Source organism: Drosophila hydei, unplaced genomic scaffold (genome assembly GCF_003285905.1).
Source record: "Drosophila hydei strain 15085-1641.00,03,60 unplaced genomic scaffold, DhydRS2 tig00000250-arrow-arrow-pilon, whole genome shotgun sequence".
Lineage (NCBI taxonomy): Eukaryota > Metazoa > Arthropoda > Insecta > Diptera > Drosophilidae > Drosophila > Drosophila hydei.
Window position 1 is genome coordinate 974,218 of NW_022045696.1, and position 12,748 is coordinate 986,965.

At 41.7% G+C, this 12,748-nt stretch overlaps 1 protein-coding gene across 1 annotated transcript in view; it reads right to left on the reverse strand.

Annotated features, from left to right (window-relative positions):
* LOC111604728 (allatostatin-A receptor) overlaps positions 1 to 12,748 on the reverse strand; it is a 64,992-nt gene that overhangs the window by 28,804 nt on the left and 23,440 nt on the right. Inside the window, exon 2 of the mRNA XM_023322900.2 lies at positions 9,475 to 10,142. Within this exon, the coding sequence (XP_023178668.1) occupies positions 9,475 to 9,850 (376 nt within the window). The 5' untranslated portion in view covers positions 9,851 to 10,142. The remainder of the gene's footprint in view (positions 1 to 9,474; positions 10,143 to 12,748) is intronic.

Sequence of the window (12,748 nt, forward strand, 5' to 3'; positions counted from 1 at the left end):
TTGACAAGTGCCACAGCTGTGTCTTAAGTGTTGGTTCAATAGCTGATCTAGCTCAACGTCACACTTTAAACTACCAATTCTCGATTGCAAGTTTGATCATGAGCGCAGCGCTTTAAGTCTATGATAAATCAAGGTAAAATGGGCTGAGTAAACGTTGACTGCAATGCTACTATGCATGTGGTTGGCTTGTGTGTGCTCGTACTCACGCTTCGTTTCTATGTTTTCTTATGCTAAATGAAAAGGGAGAACACACATTGCCCTTCTATGTGATTCTCATGATTCCAGCAGCTTGTCTTCTTCTTGTTATATGTAGGCTTCAGGTGTCCACCCAGGCCAGCGTCCTTGGACCAACACAGATATGCCAACACAGTCCGAAATGAGAGCTGTCGATGACCGCTCAGCGCAGGAAGCATTCCTTGGGGTGCTGGGCCAAAGGCTGTGGCATCATCATCAACGTGCTGACTGCTCGGCTGTGTCCCTCGGACTCATAAAATTCTAAATTGAGAGCATATTTAAGTCCGCTGGGATGCCTCTGTCAAATTATCGAAAGGCAGGAACTCTAAGGTCTTATCAACCTGTCTCTATGCAATACTTTCATGGCACAGAAGCTAGCTGTTTTGTGAGAAACTTCTAGATAAATACAGAGCTGGCGTTGCTGCTGCTACGCTGATGGAGTGGCAGCGCCTAAGCTAGTTCTCAACAGCAACAGGCAAAGGCGAGTCAGTTGAACGTGAATAGGACTAAATAAGTCCAGACTTTATTTGAATTCGCTGGCAGCTGCCACAAATTGAACTGAATATGAGAAAGAAGCTTTGCATAGATATTGCTATACATTTACTGCTACCTCTCCCTTCTTTACTGATCCATCCATTGATCACATGTGAGTACATATTAAATATTAAATAAATTATATAATACATATTCCTTATTCACTGAAGCTGAAGTCAAATTGAAAATATCAAATTTCGTTCATGCAAAGTAAGCCTTGATTGTGTATTAGGTCATATGTGTTTAAATATATATTTTTATATTCATTCTACTTCATATGCTGCCTGTGAACGAATCGTGCCTAAAACTTTCATATTTTTGATTAAAAAAATTTTAAATATTCCTTTGTGAATGTTGACATCTTTGCGCTTAATTAAGAGAGACCTTTCAAGAGACGTGCGAAACATTGATGGAAAGTCAACTGGTTGACAGAATTCGTAAATTAAATATGACTCAGGAATCTTCGGAGGGAATAACCATGATGAAGGGCAATAAAAAACGTGGATGGCTCAAGTATTCGGACTGCCAGAGCCAGTTACTGTTTAGGCAACAAATGCAGGATGTCCATCGTTACCGCATGCGCACCATATGGGAGAATGAATACGGTGAAGCGATTGAGAGTGCCGGGCAGAAATGTCCGAATGGGGAATGCTGCGGGTACTCGCCGGAAAGCGGAAGCCGTGACAAGTTATATAGGGAGGATCACGAGTACGATGACTTCTACTGCGAGGATGAGTTCGATTGGGCAGCTGACAACGAGGCGGCCGCTGACTACTCCAATACTCACAATGGGGCCACAGAGTATTTCGTGTACGAAGACAGTGAGTACTGCTATGATGACTACGAAGGCAGTGACTATGGCAGGTATTCGGAAAATGAGGAGCCAGAAGACGACCTTCATTTTGTCTATGCGATGCATGACGAGCACATCACATACTGGCCTGTGGTGAGAAGTGATGCATTTGATGGTTGTGAAGAGAGTCGAGTTGCGTTGTACGACGTCAATGAGCCGCGGCCACCACTAACCATTGTAGAAATCTTTGATTCTGATTCCGATTCTGGTTCGTCGACATTGAAGGAAAATGTAAGCTCTGAACTACTGCTGGAGTGTGAAGAAAACTCTGTTAAAAAATCGAATATGAAGGAAACCCTACAGAGAGGAAAAGATTCTGAAGCCGTTGCAAGTGACTCTGACACTGGTTGGGAAACCATTGACGAAAGCGACTCGGACGAATCAACATTAAAAGGAAATATAAGCTCTGCATTACTGTTAAAGTGCGAAGGCGAAACACCGCAAGAAGAACCTGAGTCAGACAAAGCTGAGTCGGAAGTCGAAAGTGACTCTGATACTGGCTGGGAAACATACGAGAGTGAGTCGGAAAAAGATTTCTCGGAAAAAATCTTGCACTTGAAGGAGACTCCAGGCTCAGACGGATCAACATTAATAGGCACGTCAAGCTCTACATTGCTGTATGAAGGCGAAGCGCCACAGAAAAAAACTGAGGCAGACATGGCAGGTGACTGCGTTGAGGAACGTGAGTCGGAAAAAGATGGTACAGCTGACAAAGCGAACTGCAAAGAAATGAATATGTTAAGGTTCCTAAGGTTGAATAACCTAACCGTGCCGGAATTGCAGTGGATTGACTACGATCATTTGACGAAACATGTTCAGGATTGCTATGAGAACTCTGCTGCGATGAAAATCCAGTGGCATCGGGCCGAGCGGGTTCCCATACATACTCCACAGGCGTCAGTCACCCGTAGCTTCCACACGTTTTTCGGTCGGCGTATTGAGATGGATCTGTCAAGGCAGTCCGGCATCGAGGACCTTGTGCAGTTCTATACCTATCTGAGCTCCGAGGACTATTCTCGAGCCGATACCATAATCCGTGTCTTGTCTGTGAAGTATGTCAGAGATTTCTATCCGAAAAGGAGAGAGCTTTCCTACTTTGAGCTTTTCAAAATGAACTTCCTATGGTCCTTGGTATCTTTCGCCTGCTTTGCTGTCACCATCGTCTTCTATATCTGTCGTGCGGAGTGGAAGGCCCAACAGGAGTTGGCCAATAAGAAACGATTTTATTTCTTTTAAGCTTCGCATCTTTTCATGTGAAATTGATTTTGTTTCACTGTATTTATATTTTTAATAAATTCAATTTTTATTTTCTATAATGCGACTGAGCATCTAAAATTTCTTTACAGGCATCGCTGAACTCAAATCGAGACTACCTCGAACTTGACTTGAGTGAATGCATATTTCTTTAATCTTTTTATATTCCCAGAAAGCTCTGCAAATATAGCCAAGCCATCAATTATGCTAATGCATTGTAACAGAATACTCAAGATCTAACTGATTCGGGCAAGAGACAAAGAGTCCGAGTCTGGGATTACCTCACTGCCCACTTAATATACTAATTGGAGTGGAGACATTTTGGACTGGTCTACGTAGCAGGCTTATATTTTCCTTTCTTTGATTTTATTTTTCATATTCAATACAGTTTGTTGGAGCAGAAAAGTTTGTGATTTCCCTGCGCTCTCCTTCTGTACCAATCTCTCTTCGCTCACTGCAGCTGAGCTGTTGAGTGTAATCAAAGCATTGTGAAAAGCTGATTCATCAACAGCAGAGCCACCAGTTGCTACTCCACAATTGCATCTTTTAATAGAACAATAAGCGTCTTGTGATCATGCTTAGCCGGCGACCTTAGTTCGATGAGAGCAGTAGCTCGTGCATTGACTGCTCTGCAAATGGTCTAAAATTTGCAAAAGAAATATCACTCTCTCTCTCTATATATATATATATATATATATATATATATGTGTGTGTGTGTGTGCATTCTTTTTTTTGAATTGACGGCAAGCTATCAAGATTTTATTGAATCTGCACATGCATCTACTCAATACAGTACAAGAGTATCTATATATATATATAGGTATATATAGGCTTTTGGTTCACCTTTTGAATGTCTGTTTAAATGAAGAACTTGTGCAGCTTTTGATGCGAATTGAGCAGAAATTAAAACTGAAATATTCTGTGCAGAGGCAGTTCAAGCGCAGCTCGAGCATTGCCCCAAAAAGTAGGCAATGTTTTTTGTTGTTGCTGTTCATTCAAGTTGAATGCGGCGACGAATAAACCAACAACTGCCGACGGTACTCAGCGATGCTTAGTTAAATGTGTGGTGTGGTGGAAAAACAATAACAACAGTTGCTATAAATGGCTGTTTTTAGCTCGCCCCAAAACTGAAAGATGCTTTGCAACGGGGTTGCAGGTAGCTGATGCAAGACGACACTTGAACGCCTTGGCTTTTCTCAGCAGGTGTGCGAGTGTGTCTGTGTGTATGCTCACTTGTGCGTGTGTCTGTGTGTGCCATAGCTGCTCTATCGTGGAGAAGCAAAGAAAATCTCAACGAAAGTCATTTTGCATGCAATTTTTGCAACCTTGACTCAAGTCGCCACACCCTCAGCTGTGTGTGCATTTATGTCAGCATGTGTGCAAGCCTGTGTGTGTGCAGGTAAGGGTGATTGCGTCAAGGTGTCATATACTATGCTACGACTGCATTGTTGTTTTCAATGAACCAGCAGTAAAAGTAACAGAAGCTAAAAATAAATGCCAACCAGCTAAAGACAGCGGCTGATAAGGCAGCTACCGCCAGAAGGAAGTGCCCGACTAGAAGTTACACTATGCTAAACTATGTGCTAATCACCTGTCCCAGAAAGACCGCTAACATTGTTATCCAGATAAGCAAAACTATATCGACTGGGCACATCCTGAAGCGCTAACCTGATGCTGGACACGTTGGACATTCTTGTCTTTGTTGAGCGATTGAGATTGAGTCACTGTGATCGAGCATTTGAAGGTAAGTTTGCTTGGTCGTAGCTGGCAATATGTGATATGATTACACGCGCCAGCGAATGGCTTTGTTGCCAGGCAACTGCTGCCCCATGGTTGCGCCACACCAGGCCCGCACGCCAATTTGTCAGGCGCTGGGCGTTATTTTGATAAATGATTTGTAAATGAACGTGTGAGTTTTATTGCAAATTATGAGCAAAATTAGAGTCGCTCAGATGCTCCATGCTTGGCCACAGCGGCGACAGAGGGGACCCAGATTTCGCTGACTGCGCTGCGAGCGCCAGTGTATTTATGGCTTATGGATAGATAATTTGTCAAAGTGCCAGCCAAGCAAGCCGACGACTGCATCAGTAGCTGCTGCGGCGTCTGCACTTGACTCGGCGCTTTAAGCGGAGAATTAATGCCTCAGCTCTGCATTTTATGGCAACTTCACAGATTCTAATGCGATACAAGTCACAAGCCGCCCGTCGAGCCAAAGTTACCTAAATTGTTTCTACTAGAAAGACTTTCGAGGTGCTAATAATTCGAAATTATGAATTCATTTTCATAAATTATATAATAAACAAGAGCTCACACATTAGCCAAAGCCAGTCACAAATGTTCTGTTGCCAATTATCATTCAATTTATCACACGAACTCTTGTTAAGTTATAAAACACATTTACTCTACTTTTTCATGTTGCTGGTGTCTCAAATACCCTTTAGTTTCGATGGAGTAACATATGAAATGACAGTGTAGCTAGTGCCTTGGATTAGCATTCAGGGACAACGATGTGTCCAGAGGGAGGGACAATAACTCGACTGGGATAACGGCTGCCTAACAGCAAAACAGTCAAAAGCTGACATCTGCCAACATCAATTTTGGGCCGAGCAACATTTGGCAGCAAAAAGTGTGCTCTCGTCGGGACTGCTCGACTAGGAAATACCCCGACCATTCTACGCTTCCTTTATACATGCATACACAGCAAGCAATGCAGACGAGCTTATGCTTATATACTTTATGAAGTCTGCCACGCCTTCCTCTGGCTGCTACACACATTTACACCAAGCCGTGAATTGCTATTTTCAATGGGTTCAGTGTCCGCAAAGTAGCAGCAACAGAAGCAAATAATATATCGTTGCCTCTTTGTAATTTATGAAAGAAAAAAGAAAAACAAGCAAAAGAAGGCGAAGTGAAAGCTGCATTGACTCATTGTCACTTCAATTTGCATTAAAGCAGGTCGCCTTGCCACGGAGCACCAGCAACGATGCTGGCCAGAAGCAGCTGGGGGCAGAGAGCGGGGCAGGGCAAGCGAAATTTGTAGCTGCCAGATGGAAAATCGTGTTAGAAATACGCAATTGGCCACTCAGGCGTGAATATGGACGTGGCCAATGTTGGTCAATATGAACATAATCCTTTCCACGGCTTGAACGGCCCAGCAGCTTGCAATGCAAATTCGATTCGCCGTGCCTATTCAGCATTTATAATACCCAGTAAATTATATCAAAAGGTTCGATTGCGGCAACAAGTAGAAAACAAAATGCTTCAAATTTCAATTTTTCACAGCAAAAATATAAAAAAGATTGCAAAGCTGTCCAGTCTAGTTCAATTTGATGAGCACGTTCTGTCGTGAACAGTATTTAAGCAGTTCATTAACGATGCGAAAGCAATTGCTGAACGACGAAACAACTCGAACGATTGAGAAAAACGAATTGTTTCTACCTGGCTGAGTAGCTGAGAGACAAGTGCCTGTTGTTCATGACCGATTGGCCCGCATCCTTCACAGATCCCTGAACACGTTCACTAGTTCATTTTAACGCAACTCATGACTGATAGAATTGATTAACTAACTATTGTCTGCAGCTGCTACTCAACTGCGAGTCCAGTTCCATATGAGATATCATTTTGTATATGATTTAATATCTGTAGGATATTTGATAAGTCTGTGTCTTTATTTGGCAGTAAATCAATGAAAAACATTTTTCAATATAATCTCTTTTAAGCTTACTACATTTTGTTCAGTGTTTTCATATTTATTCTTAAAGTGAAAAAGTACATAGTACGTATTGTTGTCTGTCTATCTATCCGTGCGTCCATTCCTCTAGCCGGCCGTTCATTCGTCCATCCGTCCGTCCGTTCGTTCGTTCGACCGTCGTCTATCCGTCCGTCCGTCCGTTCGTCGGTCTGTCTGCCTTTTCGTTTGTCCGACCGTCCGTTCGGCCGTTCGTCTGATAGTCAGTTCGTCCGATAGTCAGTTCATCTGTTCGTCCGTCCGTCCGTTCGCTTGACCGTTCGTCTGTCGCCGATCCCTCCGTCGGTTCGTTGGTCTGTCTGTCTTTTGGTTTGTCCGTCCGTTCGTCTGATAGTGAGTCCGTCTGTTCGTCCGTCCGTCCGTTCGTTTTTCCGTTCGTCTGTCGTCTATCCATCCGTCCGTTCGTTGGTCTGTCTGTTCGTTTGTCCGCCCGTCCGTTCGTCCGCCCATCTGTCCAACCGTTCGTCTACTCATTTGTTCGTTCGTCTGACAATCCGTCCGTGCGTTCCTCCGCTTGTCTATCTCTCTTTCCATGCGTCCGTCCGTGTGTCTGTTTGTTTGTCTAAAAGTCCGTCCGTTCGTTCGTTTATTTGAAATTTGAATTATATGCTCGTCGGTAGCCTCGTCTAGTAATAATTAAGATTTTTCCGATAGGCCTACTAGGGTCTAGTCAAGTTAAGGTGCAAGAGAGTGGAATTTCGACACATACTCGCATTGACAGACCAAGATCAAAAGATATTGTGGATATATCTGCGCACATTAGAGGCATGTCACATCGCGTAAAGCTGTAACTTTCACAGTTTTAGTTTTAGATCCTCGATAGTTACTGTTAAGCTGCTTTTTACCTTTGACGTCTTCTCTTTATTTACCAAAAATTATATCAAAACTAAATTATCAAATTTATTTTACCCTAATTGCACAGCAAATATGAATTCAGGGTAAAATGATTTTCCTACAATATATTTAACAGGCAGAAGGAGGCGTGGCAGATCAAACAAAAGCTGAGTTGATTTAGTCCTGTTCATTCGTCTGTCTATTCGTCCCTTCTGTCTGTTCGTATGCAGAGAAGCGTCAGTCTTTCCGTTCCCAGAGGCGCTAGGGACTTCAAATGTTATACATGTAGCTCTTCACATGTCTCGGGCATATCAAGTTAGTTTCCATAATAGCCTTTTCGTTGAAACCGTTTGACAACTTTGCTTAATTAACTCTCGTAGGTCTAGAGTCTGCTCGGTGTGCAGCTCGTTTCATGTATATTTGATACCATTTCTGAATTGGAGCTGCGTTGCAAATATGTAACAATGGAATACGTGAATCGTTTGCTGCAAATTTAATTAAAATGCGTTCAGTAACACAGAAGTTATTAAAGAAAACGTGTGGTCAATGGGCAAAGCCGCGTGACAATCGCATTCCCCCTGCATATTGCGTGTGCACACACTGTCAAATGCGTGCATTCTTCCTGGAATTAATTATTATTATTCTACTATTAGTAAAGTGGAAATTGCTTTTGAGTCGAGTTGCTGACAATTCAGCTGCTAATTTCGATTCGGATTTTGTCGCACTGCCGCAATGCCTGGGTAAGCTCAGACTCTCATATGCACATATGTTGTAGATACATGCATGTGTGTGTGTGTGTGTGATGAGTGTGGCTTGTGAGACAGCGTGTGTGGCATGCTTGACAACGCCGTTCGGCCGGGCTACCGGGTATCTCCTGGCCGGGACTCCCGACACAGATCTACAGAATATACTGAAGCAGCTGTTCGCTGTTTGTTTTATAGATTTATAGATTTATATACGGTGATGTGCCTAGAGCTGAGATGCTAGCACCATGAAGGAGCTCAGTAAACCATTTTATAACAATTAAAGCTGAGTATACATACGATTTGGTCTACTTTCAGTTGGTGTCAGGCACAAGTCTAAGTAATTTTAGTTATCTGTTGACAATATATGTGAGTAGAGCCACTGACTTATCAAGCTGCCCTCGTATTTTGTTTTGAAAACTCTTGCTGCTGTTGACAAACTATTCCCGAAATCTGGGTTCGCTTTGGCGTGGGAGCGCTGCTCTGCATGCAAATGAAACGGTTCCAATAGAATGTGAATACTGATTGGAATTAATGTTTGAATAGGACGAAAGATTGTTGCCTAATGATTCACAACGAAGAAACCTTTTTGCGCATAATCTAGAGCTGCTAAATATGTCAGATTATGTACATAGAAAGGGTAAACTTATGACCTCAAATTACACATTTAAATTGAATTGCTAAATTTTAATTTTTTATCAGGCAAAGTTTCATTAGCAACAACTGGTTCTTGTAGCCGAAGGAGCATCCTGCTTAGGCCAATCGACCCTTCTGCAAAGTAAATGTTATTGAACATATACTCCAACAGCCTGCCGCCTGCGCTGGCAGATTTCTTTGTATCTTACGCCGCAGTCGATCATTAAATGGCACTAAAATTGCGAACGTAAAGCGGCAAATGCAACAAAATTTGCTGCAACATGCTGAATGTGTTGGCCGTAAAGTTGCAACGTGCTGGCCCAGGACAAGGCTTCGGCCATTCCGTAGACCTCTGGGGCATATAAAATATCAATTAGCTGCCTTTCTGGCGTTATGGCATATTAAAGGCGAAGATTGTCCAGAATATTTGCAATTATTACGCATAATTTGGCAACAGTCGACGGCAATTTGGCCATCGAGCAGGAGGCGCTGATGTAACGACTTCGGAGGTCGCAGCACTTTTATTGGCACTTGGCCATAAAAAGGGACAATACACGGGTGCGTGGCAGGGGGCGGCAGTTTGGGCAATTGCAATTACGTTCCAGGTCCGCAAACAGTTAAGTGGCAAACGGACTTACCCAGTATGACGAGCGCATTGCCCAGGAGTCCGGCAAAGCCAATAATGCCAAAAAATACCGGCACAATGATGGACACAACTCGCTCCAGTGGCCAAATCTCGCCATCTCGCTCCAAATCCATTTCCAGCAGATTGTCCGGATGCATTGAACTATTTAAGTGGTCCAACGCGGAGCCGCCCAGCATATAGTTGCTGCTGTTGTTCCCAAGTTGATTATTGTTGCTGTTCTTGTTGACGCCAGTGCTATTGTTGCACTCGCCGGGACTGAGCCATTCGGCGCACTCAATGGAGGCTGCGCCATGGCTGCCAGTCGGCCAGAAGCTAATTAGCATGGTCAGAGTCAGCACCACGGCCAGGCGATGCCTGATCAGGCCCATTGCCACGCCCACTTGTAATACAGCTCGCAAATATGTATTAATTACCTCAAGCTCTTGTCGCTTCTGTTGTGCTTGTTGTTATTATCGTTCTTGCGGCTTGGCTTTGTTTTCCATTCAATTCTGATCAGACTTCATATGTATCTGGGTTGATTTTACATTTTCAGCACGGCCCCATAGCCACGCCCTTTATGCAAGCGTTGCACTCAGCATGTTGGTGGTTTCACAGCTCGAATAGCGCCCGAGGAAATAGAGGAATGGGGATGTATCTGCTAGCGGACCGTGAATAATATGACTGCAAAAGATATTAAAGCGCAATTAGTTTCAGATACAGATACAGATATAGATACAGATACAGATACAGATACAGATACAGATACAGATACAGATACAGATACAGATACAGATACAGATACAGATACAGATACAGATGCAGATACAGACACAGATACAGATACAGATACAGATACAGATACAGATACAGATACAGATACAGATACAGATACAGATACAGATACAGATACAGATACAGATACAGATACAGATACAGATACAGATACAGATACAGATACAGATACAGATACAGATACAGATACAGATACAGATACAGATACAGATACAGATACAGATACAGATACAGATACAGATACAGATACAGATACAGATACAGATACAGATACAGATACAGATACAGATACAGATACAGATACAGATACAGATACAGATACAGATACAGATACAGATACAGATACAGATACAGATACAGATACAGATACAGATACAGATACAGATACAGATACAGATACAGATACAGATACAGATACAGATACAGATACAGATACAGATACAGATACAGATACAGATACAGATACAGATACAGATACAGATACAGATACAGATACAGATACAGATACAGATACAGATACAGATACAGATACAGATACAGATACAGATACAGATACAGATACAGATACAGATACAGATACAGATACAGATACAGATACAGATACAGATACAGATACAGATACAGATACAGATACAGATACAGATACAGATACAGATACAGATACAGATACAGATACAGATACAGATACAGATACAGATACAGATACAGATACAGATACAGATACAGATACAGATACAGATACAGATACAGATACAGATACAGATACAGATACAGATACAGATACAGATACAGATACAGATACAGATACAGATACAGATACAGATACAGATACAGATACAGATACAGATACAGATACAGATACAGATACAGATACAGATACAGATACAGATACAGATACAGATACAGATACAGATACAGATACAGATACAGATACAGATACAGATACAGATACAGATACAGATACAGATACAGATACAGATACAGATACAGATACAGATACAGATACAGATACAGATACAGATACAGATACAGATACAGATACAGATACAGATACAGATACAGATACAGATACAGATACAGATACAGATACAGATACAGATACAGATACAGATACAGATACAGATACAGATACAGATACAGATACAGATACAGATACAGATACAGATACAGATACAGATACAGATACAGATACAGATACAGATACAGATACAGATACAGATACAGATACAGATACAGATACAGATACAGATACAGATACAGATACAGATACAGATACAGATACAGATACAGATACAGATACAGATACAGATACAGATACAGATACAGATACAGATACAGATACAGATACAGATACAGATACAGATACAGATACAGATACAGATACAGATATAGATACAGAAACAGATACAGATACATTAATCAGTTAATAATCAAATTTGTCCCGTTATTTGCAATCGGGTTCTTTGGAAAGCATCATTAAAAGGTCAATTCAATGGGTAATCAAATTTTGTAAATTGGTATCGAAATGCTACGGAATAACTGGCTCATAAAATGTATTTATATTGATAGCCATTGAGATAATATGCAAAGTTAATTTAATTAATTCATTTCATTCGGCGGAAGCATATTTGCGATGGGCGTATCACAGGGAAAGTTTTATTACATTTGCATACTTAAATAATACATCGGCCGAATTCATTTGTAGATTGAGACTGAGCGAACGGCACGTGGCGCGTATTAATGAGCGGCAGAAGGACACACAAATTAGAATATTATAGCTCAATCTGTTCTATAAGAAAATTCTATTTTCTATTTCTGTTTTGATGTGTTTGAAGTTTATTGAACTATCGCCGAGGAAGCTGAGAGCTGCCCCTAACGAACTATAAACTGTGAGCTGTGATGCTGCGCTATGATAGCTCAACAGTGTGTGAGAGTGAGAGAGAGACTGAGAGCCGAGACGCGACTATAAAAGTTTTAATGTCAAACTCAATTTGAACTTTTTGGCTGTGCATTGATTTGTCTTAGCTGATTTTAAGCGAGAGAGTCGACACAAGCGTTCTTGCTACACTCTTAAGTGAAGGATTCTATTTTGTTCTTCTTCTTGCTGCAACTGAATGCAATACGAAGACAATTACTAATTCACAGCCTGGCTATGTGCGGTAAATGAACTTGAACTTGAACTTGTTAGTCGTAACACCCCATTCTAAAGTGAAGGAAACCCTTGAAGCTTATAGATGGGGCATTCAATCAGCTTGTGTCGTGTCGTGTGGCAGCAATGACGGGCATAATTTGTGGACAGTTCGCTTAAGCTGTTCATTAACATATTATTAACAGCCTGTGACATTGTTTGAACGTCTGAGGCTGTCGTTGGCCGTCACTTGTTGCTTACACTTAATGCAATGAACAAATGGGTCTACCAAGTCTTGCCTTTGACTAATACAAAAGCTAGAGTTTTTCGATTACTTTATTGGTTTAATAATTTCAAATTAAGTGTG